Raw genomic sequence first — 19,892 nt, 5'->3', positions numbered from 1 at the left:
CATGATGAACAACTTAACTAATTTTAAACAAGTCTGGTTAATCATGGTATGGCCGTGTGAGCTACTGCATTGCTAACACTCTGGTTTTTCTCTATTATTAACAAAAGATCAGTGTATCTTAAAAGGCTCTAGTTAATTTGGTGGTCAGCATTTATATTTTCCAAATTTGAAAATAGCACACTTATTTTGATCAGTTAAATGAACATAATTTGTCGGCATTCAATAAATGCCATTTTTAAAACACCTAAACGTCAATGTCCTTAAAAGTGAAACAAACAAATAAAACAATAAAACATCTCCTTTATTTGGTTATGTGTAAAATAAAATATACTACTTCTGAGACTTCTATTTAGCAGTTATTCCACAAAATCAAGTAGTACATGAGCTGACAGCCAACGAGATATAATAAAAGGTAAGCTGTGGGTGGTAAAAGAGAGCAACTGGACTTGCTTGAAGATTCTTGAAGACGTTTCACCTCTCATCCGAAAGGCTTCTTCAGTTCTGTCTGACTAATAGGGAGTATCAGGTATTTATCCTCTCATGGATGAAAAGTAATCCTAAGGTGTGGTTGAGTCCTCCTGTTGGTGTGGGTCACTGGGGGCCGGATGTGAATGGCCAAGAGAGTTGTTGGGGTGATCAATGGGTTGTTGGTTCACTCTGTCCTCCTGTGAGTCACTGAAAACAGCTGGGTTTTGGTGTGCATTCAGTTGTCTGGGAAGTGTGCCAAGGACTGCATTGTAGGTGGCTGATAAATGGTGTCTTAGACCCCCACCTCTGTTCAGTGATGGCCATTCCAGGTTGACAAAAATGGCTTCTTTAACTCCTCGCTCATACCAACGATCCTCTCTGGCTAAAATGCATACGTTGCAATCCTGAGATGAGTGTCCTTTGTTGTTAAGATGAAGATAGACAGCAGAGTCCTGTCCTGAGGAACTGGCTCTCCTGTGTTGAGCCATGCGCCTGTGAAGCGGTTGTTTTGTTTCCCCAATATATGAGTCTGTGCATTCCTCACTGCACTGAATTGCATACACTACGTTGTCCTGTTTGTGTCTGGCTATTCTGTCCTTAGGGTGGACCAGTTTCTGCTTCAGGGTGTTACTGGGTCTGAAATGTACCGGAATGTTGTGTTTGTAGAAGATCCTCCTGAGTTTCTCAGATAGACCAGAAATGTAGGGAATGACAATGTTCTTGCGTTTGTTCCTGTTATCCTCCTTGTCCGTTATGTTCCTTTTTCTGCTCTTGAAGAAAGCCCAGTTGGGATACCCGCAGTTCTGAAGTGCTTTCTTGATGTGATTTTGCTCGCTCTCTTTTCCCTCTACATGGAGGAAGTGGAGCATAAAGTTTTGACCACTTTTTCAGGAGTTGATCCCAGCCACTGGTTCAGATATGTGGATGACACCTGGATTAAAATTAAAACCCATGAGGTGAAAGCCTTCTCTAAGCACATCAATGCAGTGGATATCAACATCAATTTAACTCGGGAGGACATCAGTGGGAATAATCTAGCCTTCTTGGATTGTGATGTACACATTAGACAAGACAGAAGCCTTTGCATCGAGGTCTACCGGAAACCCACACACAGACCAGTACCTACTCTTTGACTCTCACCATCCACTGGAACACAAATTGGGGGTCATTAGGACCTTGCAACACAGGGCTCAGAACATCCCTACAACAGTAGAGGGAAAAGAGAAGGAGCAAAATCACATCAAGAAAGCACTTCAGAACTGCAGGTATCCCGACCGGGATTTCTTCAAGAGCAGAAAAAGGAACATAACAGACAAGGAGGATAACAGGAACAAACGCAAGAACATTGTCATTCCCTACATTTCTGGTCTATCTGGGAAACTCAGAAGGATCTTCTACAAACACAACATTCTGGTACATTTCAGACCCAGTAACACCCTGAAGCAGAAACTGGTCCACCCTAAGGACAGAATAGCCAGACACAAACAGGACAACGTAGTGTATGCCATTCAGTGCAGTGAGGAATGCACGGACTCATATATTGGGGAAACAAAACAACCGCTTCACAGGCGCATGGCTCAACACAGGAGAGCCAGCTCCTCAGGTCAGGACTCTGCTGTCTATCTTCATCTTAACAACAAAGGACACTCATTTCAGGATTGCAACGTATGCGTTTTAGCCAGAGAGGATTGTTGGTATGAGTGAGGAGTTAAAGAAGCCATTTTTGTCAACCTGGAACGGCCATCACTGAATAGAGGTGGGGGTCTAAGACACCATTTATCAGCCACCTACAACGCAGTCCTTGGCACACTTCCCAGACAACTGAATGCACACCAAAACCCAGCTGTTTTCAGTGACTCACAGGAGGACAGAGAGAACCAACAACCCATTGATCACCCCAATGACTCTCTAGGCCGTTCACACCCAGCCCCCAGTGACCCACACCAACAGAAGGACTCAACGACACCTTAGGATTGCTTTTCATCCATGAGAGGATAAATACCTGATACTCCCTATTAGGCTACATCCACACGACAACAGCAACGAGATTTTTTATTAGCGGGTAAAAAAATATCACGTCCACATGGGCAACAGATCAGTAAAATATCAGGTACATATGGCAACACAACGCTTGCTGAAAATGATGCAATACACATGCCACACCTCTACGTGCGCTGTAAGACGGTCCCATCGGAGACACCAGAACAATAGAAGAAGTAGGACGCATGCGCATAAACCCCTTCTTCTACCCGGCGTGAAGCACTCACAGGAACAAACACACAACAACAACAACAAGATGTCTGCGACTATGCGAGGAAAAAACGACTCTCTTGTCTGGACCGATGACGAGGTGGAGTTACTCCTGTGAGTGACTCTGAACTCTAAAACCTCTAAATATCAGGAGAATGTGGACTGGGAGACATGCCAAACCAAGTACGGAGATATTACGCTCGCCTTTCGGCAACAGTCATGTAGTTGTGACGTCATCGTAAACAAATCCGTTCTACTCATCCAGACGACTTCGCAACGGCGCCGTTGCCAGATTTTTCCACTCTGGAAACCGTTCTCAAAAAATATCGTTTTGGGGCACCCAAAACACCGGTGCCGTGTGGACGCCAGGCCGAAACGATAAACAATTTTATCGGATTCACCTGAATCCATTGCCGTGTGGACAGGGCCTTAGTCAGGCAGAACTGAAGAAGCCTTTCGGATGAGAGGTGAAACGTCTTCAAGAATCTTCAAGCAAGTCCAGTTGCTCTCTTTTATCACCCACAGTTTACTATGACCTGGATGACTGAGAATCTTCACACACGTAATAAAAGGTAGTGTTTTATTCTATCCACATACACTGGATTTTGAGAAATGGAGCATTTTTAGTTTTAGTTTTTGCAAATTCGGTAAATAACAACTTTATACAAAACATCTGATAAAATCATTTCCGTTTAGAATGTAAATAAACTGGCAAAATGACAGGAGCAATTTGTGAAAATGCGATAATAATACTTCTTGAAAAATAAAAAAAAAGATATGTTCTTACCAACAAATACTTCTATTCCTTTTTTTGTATTTTTGGGGTTTTGTTTTCGAGTAGAGTTTTTTTCGTCCTTGGTTGGTTCTGCAACACGCTCAGCCATTTTGTTTTTCTCTACTCACAGTATATGTATGAGCTGATATCCTAGTAGTAGAGTAGCCAATCAGAGTGCACAATTGCTCATATCCAGTGAATGTGGATCGAATAATCATTGTTATGCAGCTAAATGGGACACTGTTATATGCAGTAGTATACACTTCAGTATGATTTCAGTAGAGTGGAGATAACATTCTCTGACATATTCTTTGCATTATATAAAAATGTATAGTTTACACTTTTGTAGTGCACAAATCATTTGTGTAAAATGTTCCTTTAAATGATCACATTTCCATTTGCAGTTCGGCCTAGTCCACCTGTTCTACCTGAAGCTGTTGACAAAACAAAGAATTCTGTGAGTCTGTCATGGCGTGTTCCTCGCCATGATGGCAAAGGCAAAATCTTTGGATACCTTATTGAGTACCAGAAGCCTGGCGCAATTGAATGGATGCAGGCCAATGACACACCAGAGTCGTGCCCGGATACCAAGTTTGTTGTGAAGGACCTACCAGAGGGTCAAGAATTCAGTTTCAGGATTATGGCTGTGAATGCAGCTGGAAAATCTGAGCCTGCTTATGTAAAGGAACCAGTTAAAGTGCACGACAGACTTGGTAATTGTTTTATTTTATTAAGCTATTCCTAAAACCGATGGAAACTTAGCAGTCTCAACTTATCCTAATTATTCCCATTTACTTTTCCTGTTTTCTGCAGAGGAGCCAGAGTTGTTGCTGGATGCCAATATGTCACGGGACCATCTTGCTATGATTGGAACACATATCACGCTAAGTGCTGTGATTAAAGGCATGCCGATTCCCACTGTGTCTTGGAAGAAAGATGGTGCCGACGTTCCTGCTCACTGTGTGATTGAAGTCACACCAAGTGGAAGTAAACTGCACATAAAGAAAAGTACCCGTGCTGACTGTGGAAACTATACGATAACCGTTCAAAATGCAGCAGGTTCCAAGTCAGCAACGTGCACAGTGCTTGTTCTTGGTATGCAGAGTTTACACATACACACAGTATACCAGTCAAACGTTTACACACGCCTCCTAATTCAATGGTTTTTTTCTTTATTTGTATTAATTAAAAGACACTTCATGTCTTAAAGTAATGATGGATGTCATTTCTCTTTACTTAGTTGAGCGGTTCTTGATATAATACTGTATGGATTACTCCAGTTGTGGTGTTGAATCGGGCTATTTACTGTATTATTATTATTTACTGTTTGATCTCAAACGCATTAAGAAGGTAAGAAACTCGTCCACTAATTAACTTTTGACGAGACACAGCTGTTAATTGGAAAGTATTCCAGGTGACTCCCTCATGAAGCTGCTTAAGAGAATGACAAGAGTGTGTAAAGTGTCATCAAGGGAAACGCTGGATACGCTGAGGAATCTAAAATATCAAACATATTTTGTCTTTTCACACTTTTTTTTATTTACCACATAAATCTATACATGTTACACGTTATTGCATAGTTTGGATGTCTTCAGTATTGTTCTACAATGTAGAAAATAGTCAAAGTGATATATATATATAAGTAGGTGTGTCCAAACTTTTGACTGGTATTGTGTATATATATACATACATACGTTTGTTTGTGTTTCTGTTTGTTCATTTTATTTTTACCTCTTGTACAACATAGATAAACCCGGCCCTCCAAGAAAGCTTACTGTCTCGGATGTTACGAGCGAGTCAGCTTACCTAACCTGGCAAAAGCCAGAGGATGATGGTGGTGCTGTGATCTCTCACTATATTGTGGAGAAAAAAGATGTTGCAGCTGAGAAGTGGGTGCCAGTCTGTGCCTCGTCCAAGAAGCTTAGCCTCATGGCTTTGTACCTAATAGAGGGTATTCAGTATTTATTCCGTGTGGCAGCAGAGAATCAGTTTGGAAGAAGTGCATATGTTGAAACCAGCAAGCCTATCAAGGCACTTGATCCTCTCTGTAAGTATTAATTTAGAACATCTTGAATATGTTGAGAATATATTGATTCACTTTTGTGAAATTATAGTGAGGCTGTTATTACTATCAATGTCTCAAAGTTTGGATTCAGTTCCCTTTCAGATGGGGAAACAATCATTTAAAACATCATGAATTGGATTGAGCTCATTAGTCAAACATAAAGTAATGTAATTAACACAAAACTTCCTTTTATTGTCCCCAGATCCTCCTGGCCCTCCCAAGAATTTGCACCATGTAGATGCAGAAAAAACCGAAGTATGGCTTGAATGGGAGTGGCCTGATCGTACTGGTGGAACTGAAATCACTGGATTTATTGTTGAGCATCAAGAAGAAGGGGCCACTGACTGGGTCACCTTCAAAACTGTCAGCGATCCCACCTGCCATGTTACCGGACTTGAAGAAGGAAAAACCTACAGATTCCGTGTGAAATCACAAAACGCAATCGGCATTAGCCGACCAGATACCAGTATACCAATTACTTGCCAAGAGAAGACTTGTAAGATTTATGTGATACTTTGTTATTATGATCTGATTACATTTAACAATTATTCCACGAAATTGAGTCGTACATGAGCTGACAGCCGACGAGGCGCATAGCACCGAGTTGGCTATAATCCATGTACGATGAGATTGAGCGGAATAACTGTTTTATTCTGTCCACATTCACTGGATTTTGAGAAACAGAGCATTTTTATTTTTTGCAAATTCAAGAAATAAAAACTTTATACAAAATGTTCGACAAAATAATTTCCGCTTAGAATGTAAACAAACCGGCAGAAAGACAGTAGCAATTTGTGAAAAATGCGATAATAATAATTCTTGTAAAATGAAAAAAGATACATTCTTACCGTCAAATAATTTTATTCCATATTTGTTGCTGTTTTTGTATTTTTGGGGGTTTTGTTTTCGAGTAGAGTTTTTATTTCGTCCTCAGTTGGTTCAGCAACACACTCCACCATTTTGTTTTTCTCTGCTCATGGTATATGAGCTGATATCCTGGTAGTAGAGTAGCCAATCAGAGCACACGATTGCTCATGTCCAGTGAATGTGGGCAGAATAAATAGGTATTATAATCAATACAGTTCTGTGTAAAAGTCATAGCCTTTCATTGGTTTCCAATGAGCACGGTCAGAAGTACTGAAGGAGACATATTTAACACAGATTTACACACAAGCCTCAATAATTGTATCTAATATAAAATATGTTGGTATCTAGTACTTACCAGTGAGGGGTGGGTTTCCCAAAAGCCTCTTAATGCTCAGAGCATCTTAACTAGGAGAGAGAGCATTCATTGTGCTGCTCACTCTACCATGAGCTTTGTGCTATGATGCTTTTGGGAAATTCAGGCAAGAACTTGTATATGTAAACAAATAAATAAATAAATAAATAAATATGGTCTAGAAGATATTTATATATAAATATATACTAAGATATGAACATATAAACATATACTTTTTTTTTAACAGTGGCACCATCTATTGACGTTGACGTGAAGCTCATTGAGGGTCTTACTGTAAAGGCTGGAAGCACAATTGTACTCCCTGCAATCATGAAAGGAATACCAATTCCAACACCCAAATGGCAAACTGATGGCAATGAGCTAAAAACAGAGGGCAAATACAAGATTGATAATAAAGGAAGTTCAACAGTTCTAAGCATTGCTGACTGTGTAAGGCCAGACAGTGGAGAATATGCACTAACTGTTTCAAATCCTGCAGGAAGCAAGTCAGTTGCTCTTCATGTAACAGTACTTGATCTTCCCGGTCCTCCACTTGGACCTGTCAACATCCTTGAGGTTACTCCTGATCACATGATTATCCAGTGGCGTCCACCTAAAGATGATGGCGGCACACCTTTGATGAACTACATTGTTGAAAAGAAGGATGTCAAGAAGTCTTGGGAGCCATGGTCTGTTGTGAGTTGTGGAAGTAACAGCACCAAAGCTAAGGTTCCACGTTTACAGAAGGGTCGTGAATATATTGTACGCATTCGTGCTGAGAACAAGATTGGCATTGGCGCTGCTCTTGAAAGTCCTCCAACTATTGCCAAACATATGTTTGATCCACCAGGCCCTCCAGGGCCACCAACATGTTCTGATATCACAGAAAATGCTGTGACACTGTCATGGACTCCACCAGAAACCGATGGTGGAAGTCCAATTAGTGGCTACATTGTGGAACGCAGGGAGATGACTGGTAAATGGATCCGTGTGAATAAAGCACCAGTCTTGGATATTCATTACAGAGTCTCTGGCCTTTTTGAGGGCAACATCTATGAATTCAGAATTTTTGCTGAAAATGTTATTGGTGTTAGTGAGCCTTCCTATCCTTCAGACCAAATAAAAATCAAACGCCCAATTTCTCCTCCTGGACCTCCAAGTAACATAAGACTGAAGGACTGGAGCAAGTCCTATGCAGATTTGGTGTGGACCAAGCCAAATAGAGATGGCGGTAGCCCTGTTTTAGGCTATGTTGTTGAATGCCAAAAATCCGGCTCTGCACAGTGGGACAGGATCGGTAAGGACCTTATCAAGCAATGCGCATTCAGAGTCCCGGGACTTTTTGAAGGCACAGAGTACAGATTCCGTATTAGAGCATCTAATAAAGCTGGGGATGGAGAGCCACGAGAGCTAACAGAAACAGTACTTGCCAAAGACATCCTCATTCCTCCAGAAATTACTGTTGATGTTGCTTGTCGTGACCTCCTAACAGTTCGCGCAGGTCAGGTCATCAATCTTGTCGCCCGAGTTAAAGGCAGACCCGATCCTGAAATCACGTGGACTAAGGATGCAAGAGCTTTAGGCAGAGACAAGCGCACAGAGATGATTAACAACTTTCCACTGGTTGAACTAGTCATTCAGGATGCTGTAAGAGGAGATTATGGAAAATATGCAATTCAAGCTAAAAATATCAGTGGTCAGGCACATGCTACAACCATTGTTAATGTGCTTGACATTCCTGGAGCTTGCCAGAACTTGAAGGTTGCATATGTGACCAAGGACTCCTGTATGGTGTCTTGGGAAAATCCAGAGGACAACGGTGGCAGTGAAATTACAAATTACATAATTGAGTCCCGTCAGCCTAGTCAAAGGGGATGGACACTTGTTTCATCTGATTGCACCAAACGTCTTGTGAAGGCTCCACTTGTTGAGAATTGTGAATACTTCTTCCGTGTTAGAGCAGAGAACAAAATTGGTGCAGGAGCACCAACAGAAACAAAAACAGCAGTCCTTGCTGTTGACCCAGTTGAGAAACCTGGTGAGCCAGAGAATTTCCATATTAGTGAAATTGGAAAAACCTTTGTCTTCCTTAAATGGAAGAAACCAGAACTTGATGGTGGTAGCCGCAATCTTGCTTATCATGTGGAAAAGAAACCAAAAGAAGCAGAAGAATGGGAAAGACTCCATAGAGGTGCTATTAAAGAGACATATTTCATGGCTGACAGATGCATAGAAAACCAAATATATCAGTTTAGAGTACAAACAAAAAATGAAGGAGGAGAGAGCAACTGGGTGACAACAGCTGAAGTCCTTGTAAAGGAGGAACTTGTAGTTCCTGAGCTACATGTCAAGTTGGAAGGTGTGCTGGTAGTTAAAGCTGGAGATTCCATACCAATTGAAGCAGAGGTTAAAGGCAAACCACGACCAGAGGTCAAATGGGCTAAAGACGGTGACGCTGGAGATATCAATCGCAGTCCTCGTCTACAGGTTGAAACTGGTGTTAACTTCTCTAAATTCCTGCTTACAAATGCAAAACGAGCAGATGCTGGAAAATATACTGTCACTGCAACAAATGCTGCTGGAACCTGCACTGCTGAGGCTAAAGTGAATGTTCTTGACAGACCTGGACCTATTAGAGATCTCAAGGTGTCAGGCATTTTGATGGATAGATGCAAGTTGGAATGGAATGTGCCCGAAGATGATGGTGGATGTGAAATTTATAACTACATCATTGAGAAATGTGAGACAAAGAGAGGTGTCTGGTCAATTCATTCTTCAGCTGTTATAAAAACTTCTGCTATTGTAACTCGTCTAATTGAAGGAAATGAGTACATCTTTAGAGTAAGGGCAGAGAACAAGATGGGGACTGGACCTGCTGTACAAACAGAGTCTGTTATTGCAAGGACCCAGTTCAATAGACCTGGTGCACCAGATGCGCCTGAGGTGACCAAAGTTGCAAAAGATGAAATGACAGTTTTATGGTGCTCCCCTGACAATGATGGTGGAAAACCCATCACTGGTTATATTCTTGAAAAGAAAGAAGAACATGGCATTAGATGGACACCAGTTACTAAATCTCCTATTAGTGATACACGGTTCACTGTAACAGGATTGTTGCCTAATCATGCATACCAATTCCGTGTGAAGGCTGAGAATGAGATTGGAGTTGGAGATGCAAGCAAGCCATCGAGAACATTCACTGCAAGGGATCCTGTTGGTATGTTTAGTTTAACATACCTAACATACCTATATTACCTAACAATATACTCATCTACTTATTGTAAATGAGTATATTTTGTTATTTTTTCTTGATTTAATAACTGTTCTTATTTTACAGGTCCTCCTGGTCCTGTTGGAAACTTAAAGGTGACTGATAGTTCAAAGACATCAATCACTCTTGGATGGACAAAGCCTACACATGATGGTGGTGCACCACTCATTGGATATGTAGTTGAGCTCCGAGTCAAGGATACAGGCAAGAAGAGAGATAATGGATGGAAGAGGTGCAACGTTGCTGCCCAACTGATTGGAACAGAGTTCACAGTCACAAGTCTGGATGAGAAGCTTGAGTATGAATTCCGTGTTTCTGCACAAAACCAGATTGGTTTGAGTCAACCAACTAATCTTGAGGGAGCTGTTTCTCCACGAGACATTTTTGGTGAGTTAGTCTGAACTATCTGAAGTTCTCCAGTGCCATGGTCTTCAACTTTGTGTGTGTGTGTGTATACCCCTTGTAAAGGTTAGAAAAAGAAAGGGTTAGAAAAAATCCACATTTTGGTGAAATCGCTTCATCTCACACTGAAAAAAAAAAGATAGAAACACAACCTTTAATTGAAGTACACTTATTCAGATTATAACACATAGGGCCAAATTACTCAATTCTGATTGGTCAATCAAGGAGGGCTTTTTTTCTTAACACAGCCGTATTTCTGAAATGCTATTGGCTAGTTCATTGCTTGGTTACAGTTACAAAAATCAGCAAATTTTGTCAACAAAATGGCTTTTGTAAAGAAGTTCCAATCAAATTTTGTAAACCACTTTCAAAATCCTCGTGTCGTGTCGCCGTGTCATGATGAAAGACGCTTTAGAAACTGATTTAAATGTGCAAGATAGTCTCGCGCCCTGATTGGTTCAGAAAACGTGAATGACAAATGTTGTGAACTTGAATGGCTTCCAAAGTATGAATTTGGCCCTATATATTATAAATAAGTAATCGTATGGTTCCTTGTAAAATTAAGGATCAATTTCACTCGTGATTTCAAAGTTTTGAAATTGCCCGAGTCGCAATTTTCAAAACTTCGAAATCACTCATGAAATTAATCCTTAATTTTACTCGGCCCCATACGATTACCTATACGAAAAATAAATCCCTTATCAAGAAATAATTATTTTCAACAAAAACACGTGCCACTATTATTTGCCCCCCCCCCCCCGGAAATTATAGTGAAGACAATGTACCTGAGGCATGTTCCCCATTTAAATTGGACATGTTTGAGTTGATTGGAGTGTGTAGGAGCTTTCAAGCTGTAATCCATGACTTCCTGATTAACTGGGGAACAAATATGAGGTGACACAGAAGCCAAATTCCCTCAATATCAACATGGGAAAGATAAGAGACACACAAACCAAATGAGGGAGAAGTGTGTTGACCTTCACAAGTTAGGGAATGGTTATAAAAAAATAGATTCTTGCCTGAAAATTCCCATTTCTACTGTTAGGGCAATAATAAAAAAGTGGACAGCAACTGGAACTGTTACAAATTTGCCTGGAAGAGGAACAAGGTTTATTTTGCCCCCATGTACAGTGAGGAGGAGGGTAAGAGGGGTAAAAACAAGTCCCCAAGGATCACTGTTGGTGAATTACAAGAAAAAGTAAAATCTTGGGTTTTCCAAAACCACTGTCAAACTCCACCTCCATGCCATCAGATTATTTGGAAGGTTCCAGAAAAAAAGCCTTTTCTGTCAGTTAACCAAAAATGTAAGTGCCTGAAAATTGTGAAGTGCTACTACAACTTTGTCTGGTCTGATGTAACAAAAATGGAGCTTTTTGGCGATAAACACTCACGGTGGGTTTGGTGTAAAAAGAAAGACGGCTATAATGAACAGAACCCGATCCCAGCTGTAAAATATGGTGGAAGTTCTGTGATGTTTTGAGGCTGTTTTTCATCCAAAGGCCCTGGAAACCTTGTTAGGGTCCATGGCATCATGGACTCCATGAAACACCAGAACACTTTAAATCAGAATCTGGCTCCTCTGCCAGGAAACTAAAACTGGGTCATCACTGGATCTTCCAGCAGGACAATGATCTGAAGCATCTGTCTGTCCAAATCAACATAAAAAATGGTTCACTGAGCACAGAATCAAGCTTCTGCCCTGGCCATCTCAGTCCCCTGAGCTGAACCCCAGTGAAAACCTGTGGGCTGAGCTGAAGAGGAGAGAGCACGAGAGAGCCCTGGATGATCTGGAGAGATTGTGTAAAGAGGAATGGGCTCAGATGCCCTGCTCTGGATCTCCAACCTTATAAAATGTTAGAATAGAGACTCTGTGCTGTTTTACTGGCAAAGGGGGTTGGACAAAGGATTAAATGCAGGGGTGCCAATAATAGCGACATGTGGTTTTGTTGAAAATACTAATTTCTTGATGAGAGATTTGTTGTTCTCTGAATAAATTTATTCAATTTTAAGGTTGGATTTTTCTCATTTTTCAGTGTGAGATGAAGCGACTTCACCAAAAGATGGATATTATTCTAACCATTTTTACTAATCTTTATAAGGGGTGGCAATAATTGTGGAGGGCACTGTATACACACACACACACACACACACACACACACACACACACACACACACACATATACAGTGGTGCTTGAAAGTTTGTGAACCCTTTAGAATTTTCTATATTTCTGCATAAATATGACCTAAAACATCATCAGATTTTCACACAAGTCCTAAAAGTAGATAAAGAGAACCCAGTTAAACAAATGAGACAAAAATATTATACTTGGTCATTTATTTATTGAGGAAAATGATCCAATATTACATATCTGTGAGTGGCAAAAGTATGTGAACCTCTAGGATTAGCAGTTAATTTGAAGGTGAAATTAGAGTCAGGTGTTTTCAATCAATGGGATGACAATCAGGTGTGAGTGGGCACCCTGTTTTATTTAAAGAACAGGGATCTATCAAAGTCTGATCTTCACAACACATGTTTGTGGAAGTATATCATGGCACGAACAAAGGAGATTTCTGAGGACCTCAGAAAAAGCATTGTTGATGCTCATCAGGCTGGAAAAGGTTACAAAACCATCTCTAAAGAGTTTGGACTCCACCAATCCACAGTCAGACAGATTGTGTACAAATGGAGGAAATTCACGTCCATTGTTACCCTCCCCAGGAGTGGTCGACCAACAAAGATCACTCCAAGAGTAAGGTGTGTAATAGTCGGCGAGGTCACAAAGGACCCCAGGGTAACTTCTAAGCAACTGAAGGCCTCTCTCACATTGACTAATGTTCATGTTCATGAGTCCACCACCAGGAGAACACTGAACAACAATGGTGTGCATGACAGAGTTGCAAGGAGAAAGCCACTGCTCTCCAAAAAGAACATTGCTGCTCATCTGCAGTTTGCTAAAGAGCACGTGGACAAGCCAGAAGGCTATTGGAACAATGTTTTGTGGATGGATGAGACCAAAATAGAACTTTTCGTTTAAATGAGAAGCGTTATGTTTGGAGAAAGGAAAACACTGCATTCCAGCATAAGAACCTTATCCCATCTGTGAAACATGGTGGTGGTAGTATCATGGTTTGGGCCTGTTTTGCTGCATCTGGGCCAGGACGGCTTGCCATCATTGATGGAACAATGAATTCTGAATTATACCAGCGAATTCTAAAGGAAAATGTCAGGACATCTGTCCATGAACTGAATCTTAAGAGAAGATGGGTCATGCAGCAAGACAACGACCCTAAGCACACAAGTCGTTCTACCAAAGAATGGTTAAAGAAGAATAAAGTTAATGTTTTGGAATGGCCAAGTCAAAGTCCTGACCTTAATCCAATGGAAATGTTGTGGAAGGACCTGAAGCGATCAGTTCATATGAGGAAACCCACCAACATCCCAGAGTTGAAGCTGTTCTGTACGGAGGAACGGGCTAAAATTCCTCCAAGCCAGTGTGCAGGACTGATCAACAGTTACCGCAAACGTTTAGTTGCAGTTATTGCTGCACAAGGGGGTCACACCAGATACTGAAAGCAAAGGTTCACATACTTTTGCCACTCACAGATATGTAATATTGGATCATTTTCCTCAATAAATAAATGACCAAGTATAATATTTTTGTCTCATTTGTTTAACTGGGTTCTCTTTATCTACTTTTAGGACTTGTGTGAAAATCTGATGATGTTTTAGGTCATATTTATGCAGAAATATAGAAAATTCTAAAGGGTTCACAAACTTTCAAGCACCACTGTGTATATATATATATATATATATATATATATATATATATATATATATATATATAAAATGTGTGTGTGTGTGTGTCTGGTCTTCTCTCAAACAGAGGCCCCTGAACTTGTTTTGGATGCTGAGCTGAAGAAAGGTCTTACTGTTAGAGCTGGCTGCCCAATAAGAATAGTTGCAACTGTCAGGGGACGACCACCTCCTAAGGTGCTCTGGAGAAGAATGGGAATTGATAATGTTGTCATGAAGGGTCATGTGGATCTCATCGACACAATGACATTCCTTGTCATCCCTGATACCACCCGTGATGATTCAGGCAAATACTCATTGACTGTAACAAGCCCAGCAGGGGAAAAAGCTGTATTTATCAATGTCAAAGTACTTGGTAAGTCGAACAAATACTTTCTTCTATAACGTAAACAACAGTTTTATTTCCATTGAGATTTCACTGTTGCATTCAAATGTCTTGACAGACACACCTGGACCAGTTGCTGCACTGGAGGTCACCGACATTACAACGGTATCTTGTGACCTCTCATGGTCCCCACCTGAAAATGATGGCGGCAGTGAAGTAACTCATTATATTGTTGAGAAGCGTGAAATTGATCGCAAGACTTGGGCAACAGTCAAAGCTGATGTCAACAAAACGACATTTAACGTCAGCAATCTTGTACCAGGAGTAGAATATTACTTCAGAGTTACTGCAGTGAATGAGTATGGTCCAGGTGTTCCAAAAGCCACACAGAGATCCTATCTGACTTCTGATCCTATTAGTAAGTATCATGCAAATTCAAAACTTTTAAAAAGTTGTTCGGATATCTCGAATCATTTTGTAATTATTTGCTGGCCTTAGGTAAACCTGATCCACCACAGAAAGTTGATGTTTTGGAGATTAACAAGAACAACGCTAAGGTGGGCTGGGTGAAACCAATGAGGGACGGTGGAGCTAAGATCGATGGCTACATAATTGACTACCTTGAGCTTCCTGAACCCAAACCAATCAAGGAACCGGTGGCAGGTGAAAGAGAGGTGGAGCCTGGTGCTGAGCCTGTGCCCCCACCACCACCAGTGGTGAAGGAGAAAGAAGTAAAGGAGGAAAAGAAAGAATGGACACCATATACCATTGTGAAAGATTTATGTATCTCTGTTGTTGGGCTGAAGGAGGGAAGGAAATATCGCTTCAGAGTAGCTGCACGAAATGTCATGGGAGCTAGTCTTCCCACTGAAACCAAAGAAGCATATGAGATTAAAGAACAAATGTGTAAGTTACCATATTAAAATGTATGTAAAATAATTTTTCTCTGAAAGATATAATTCATTAAAAAATGCTCGATTTTTGTTTTATAGTGGAACCCAAGGTTATCATACCAGAGCTTGTCACCGCAAAAGCAGGTGCAAAAGTAAGAGTTGAGGCTCTTGTATCTGGGAAGCCAGCACCTACGTGTCAGTGGAAGCGAGGAGATGACAATGTGGTTCCTTCAAGTCGCCTTGCAGTACACAAATCCCAGAACATGTGTGTGCTCATCATCAAAGATGTCTCAAGAACAGATAGTGGTCAATACAGCCTTGTTGCAGAGAACAGCTCAGGAAAGGTGGAGCAAGTGATGAAAATTGTCATTAAAGGTCAGTATTTTAAATGAGATGAATCACAGACACTCAGCTGCAAGTTTATTCGGTAAACATCTCTTGCATCTAAACTCACTGGTCATTTTATCATGACCATCTAACGTGTACAGTACTGTGCTAAAGTGTTAGGCACATAGGAAAATTTCTGTAAAACAAAAATCCCTTCAAAAATAAAGAAATTAAACATCTCATCTCATCTCATTATCTGTAGCCACTTTATCCTGTTCTACAGGGTTGCAGGCGAGCTGGAGCCTATCCCAGCTGACTACGGGCGAAAGGCGGGGTACACCCTGGACAAGTCGCCAGGTCATCACAGGGCTGCACATAGACACAGACAACCATTCACACTCACATTCACACCTACGGTCAATTTAGAGTCACCAGTTAACCTAACCTGCATGTCTTTGGACTGTGGGGGAAACCGGAGCACCCGGAGGAAACCCACGCGGACACGGGGAGAACATGCAAACTCCACACAGAAAGGCCCTCGCCGGCCCCGGGGCTCGAACCCGGACCTTCTTGCTGTGAGGCGACAGCGCTAACCACTACACCACCGTGCCGCCCTGAAATTAAACATTTCCATTTTAAAAATAAAACAGGGCAGTAGACAGTATTAAAATAAACAGTGCCATTATTTTGTGTGACAACCGTTTGCTTTGTAAAACGCATCAACAGTCTTATCAACAGTGCTGTTTTATAGGAACATTTGCTGGCAAGTTTTCTGAACATCTTGGAGAATCTGCCACAGTTCTTTTGGGGACTTTGACTGAAAAAAAGCAACCTTTATTATGTTTTTTTTTTTTTTTGGAAAGTTCTCTGTTATGTAATATGTTGTCTTTATTGACAGACTAACAATATTCTATAACATGAAATTTTTAGTTGGAAAAGTAATGTTTGGATATATGAAATGTTTCCTATTGGCTCGATAATGCATCTGTCATAAAATAAACATCTATAACAAGATTTGTGCAAGGAAAAAAAAAAATCAGAGTACCCATGACTTTTGCACAGTACTGTAGGGATACAGCAACTTTTCACTAGTGGACTGAGTAAAGTGTGACTAGAGTCCATTTGCATATCTGTAAAGCTATATGTTAGGTATAACCAATAAACTGACAAGTGTATGTACATTCCACATACATGAATATACGTACATGAATATCTTTTAATTTTCAAGAATTATTCTTTTAGCATTTTTCACAAATTGCTCCTGTCATTTCGCCAGTTTGTTTACATTCTAAGTGGAAATGATTTTGTTGGACGTTTTGTATAAAGTTTTTATTTATCGAATTTGCAAAAAGTAAAAATGCTCTGTTTCTCAAAATCCAGTGAGTGTGGATAGAATAAAACAGTTATTCCACTCAATCTTGTTGTACATGGATTATAGCCCACTCGGTGCTATGCGCCTTGTCGCCTGTCAGCTCATGTACGACTCGATTTCGTGGAATAACTGTTAATTGTAACTTTTGTATCTTATTTAGCTTATTACTCATGCAATATATTTTGTAGAATCAAAGTTTCATGCATTATTAGTACTACTAAAATGCTACGAAGCAGCGTAAAAATGAACTAAAACGAACACTGAATGCTTTCTGCAGATATTCCTGGACCACCTCAACACCCATTTGAAATCAGTGACATTGACTCTGATGCCTGCACACTGTCTTGGAACAAGCCACTTGAAGATGGTGGTAGCAATATCACTAACTATGTGGTTGAGAAATGTGACGTGAGCAGAGGTGACTGGGTTACTGCTCTTTCCAGTTGTGGCAAGACTGGTTGCAGACTTGGGAAACTCATTCCTGGAAAGGAGTATATGTTCCGTGTTCGTGCAGAGAACCGTTTTGGAATTTCTGACCCCATCACATCTGAGAGGATGATCGCTAAATTCCAATTTGGTAAGCAAGATAATTGCTATTAAGTACCGTATATAATTGCTAGTAAAGACAAATGTTGTTTATGGCATGATACTTACTGTGCAATTTTTTTTCTTCTTTTTTTCCCCCCAGATGTTCCTGGTGAACCACTGAACTGTCGTATTACAAAAGTAAACAAGGACTGCATGTTTGTGGCTTGGGACAAGCCAGAATCAGATGGTGGCAGCCCAATTACTGGATATTACATTGAGCGAAAAGAGAGGAATAGTCTCTTATGGGTTAAGGCTAATGATTCAGTTGTGCGAACAATGGAATATCCTTGTGCTGGTATAATTGAAGGTCTGGAATACACTTTCAGAGTGTCTGCTATTAACCGTGCAGGACAGGGCAAACCAAGTGCAAAGACTGATTTTGTCACAGCAAGAACACCAGTGGGTAGGTCCATGTAAAATATCGGTTAATTTAGATTTTCTTGTGTTACATTATTCTGAAAATGTCTTCATCTACACCATGACAGATGCTCCAGGTAAACCAGAGGTCCTTGACATTACCAAAAATAGTGTTTCACTGGTTTGGGCCAAACCAAAGAATGATGGCGGAAGCAAGATCATTGGATACTATGTTGAAGCCTTGAAGATTCCTGGAGACAAATGGGTGCGATGCAACATAAGCAGTCAGAATGTACCTCGGGAAGAGTACACTGTATCTGGATTGGATGAGGGTGCCCAGTATCAATTCAGGGTTATTGCAAAAACAGCTATTAACCTCAGCAAGCCATCTGAAGTCAGTGACCCTGTTCTGGTGTCTTCAGAGAATGGTGGGTTTATTTATGGACAGTTTATTTTTCAGCTTTGAGTACAGTGATACACTGTTTCATTCTTTACACATTTTATTGTTCGCAGTTCCTCCCAGAATAGAACTGGCAATACAGATGAAGAAGATGACACCAAAGAAGGCTGGGTCAGATATCTGCCTTGAAGCTGAAGTTTTTGGCAAACCGATGCCAAAGGTTACATGGAGCAAGGATGGAAAAGTGTTAAGCCCAGATAAAGACATGAAGATGTCGCAAAAGAGACACCTGTTTTGTCTAAACCTTACTGCAGTTACAAAACTCCATACAGGGCAGTACACCATTCTTGCTGAGAATGCAAGTGGTTCTAAGACAGCAGACATACAGCTCACAGTTTTGGGTCTGTATTATGTATTAATTCACTATTGCACCTTGCCATCTTACAAATGGCATGTGATATGAATTAGTTGATTGATTTCATTATATAATGTTTAACAAAATATTACATAATTCATTGATGCCATTTCGTGTGATTTATTTTCCTCTATGCAGATGTACCAGGCCCACCTGCCTCTATCAAATTAGAAGAGGTACTTTCTGATCGTGTAAAATTGAGTTGGACAGCTCCACTTGCAGATGGTGGATCACCAATTACAAACTACATTGTGGATAAGCGTGAGTCAAGCCGGGCTAACTGGGCCCAGGTTTCTGCTAAAATCAGTGGTACTACAACCGAATTTTGTGTGGAAAGGCTGATTATGGGTCATGAATACCAGTTCCGTGTACGTGCTGAAAACCGATATGGAGCTGGTGATCCAATCCTCTCAGATCCTGTTGTTGCAAAGGACCCTTTCAGTAAGATACTTACCTTCTATTTTGATAACAAATGTCCTCATGCATATTCATATATATTCAAAGATAGTATAAATGTATAAAATGGTTGACCTGTATTATCTGTTATGGCATGCAACAAAGAGTTACACTATTATGCTTGCTATTAACAGCTGTTCCTGGGCAATGTGATCCACCAATCATTACAAATATCACAAAAGAGAAGATGACTGTAAGCTGGAAGGAGCCCTCTGATGATGGCAACTCTCCCATTCTTGGATATATTGTTGAGAAGCGTGAGACCAAAGAAATAAACTGGACCAAACTGAATAGGAAACCATTACTTGAAAGATCACTTCAAGTTGGAGGTCTCTCAGAAGGGGCTCAATATGAGTTTAGAGTTATTGCAGTAAACAGAGCTGGTCTTGGAAAACCCAGCGAGCCATCAACTTCTGCTGCTGCAGTTGATCCTATTTGTAAGTCAGTTTATAACGTTATTCACATCACATTTGAATTTATTTTTTATCAATTTTA

The 19,892-nt window shown here is 40.6% G+C and overlaps 1 protein-coding gene across 1 annotated transcript in view; it reads left to right on the top strand.

The window, feature by feature from the left end:
• Positions 1-19,892, top strand: part of ttn.1 (titin, tandem duplicate 1) — a 211,255-nt gene that overhangs the window by 136,942 nt on the left and 54,421 nt on the right. Inside the window, exons 144-160 of the mRNA XM_060928917.1 lie at positions 3,898-4,206; positions 4,307-4,588; positions 5,241-5,540; positions 5,761-6,054; positions 7,025-9,994; positions 10,115-10,435; positions 14,335-14,619; positions 14,708-15,007; positions 15,088-15,252; positions 15,340-15,495; positions 15,582-15,857; positions 17,459-17,758; positions 17,870-18,172; positions 18,255-18,554; positions 18,640-18,927; positions 19,080-19,382; positions 19,532-19,834. Coding sequence (XP_060784900.1) covers positions 3,898-4,206; positions 4,307-4,588; positions 5,241-5,540; positions 5,761-6,054; positions 7,025-9,994; positions 10,115-10,435; positions 14,335-14,619; positions 14,708-15,007; positions 15,088-15,252; positions 15,340-15,495; positions 15,582-15,857; positions 17,459-17,758; positions 17,870-18,172; positions 18,255-18,554; positions 18,640-18,927; positions 19,080-19,382; positions 19,532-19,834 — 7,455 coding nt within the window. The remainder of the gene's footprint in view (positions 1-3,897; positions 4,207-4,306; positions 4,589-5,240; positions 5,541-5,760; positions 6,055-7,024; positions 9,995-10,114; positions 10,436-14,334; positions 14,620-14,707; positions 15,008-15,087; positions 15,253-15,339; positions 15,496-15,581; positions 15,858-17,458; positions 17,759-17,869; positions 18,173-18,254; positions 18,555-18,639; positions 18,928-19,079; positions 19,383-19,531; positions 19,835-19,892) is intronic.

The sequence above is a fragment of the Neoarius graeffei genome, chromosome 9, assembly GCF_027579695.1.
Source record: "Neoarius graeffei isolate fNeoGra1 chromosome 9, fNeoGra1.pri, whole genome shotgun sequence".
Lineage (NCBI taxonomy): Eukaryota > Metazoa > Chordata > Actinopteri > Siluriformes > Ariidae > Neoarius > Neoarius graeffei.
Note: the sequence above shows the minus strand (reverse complement) of the source record. Positions and strands in the feature narration are given on the sequence as shown.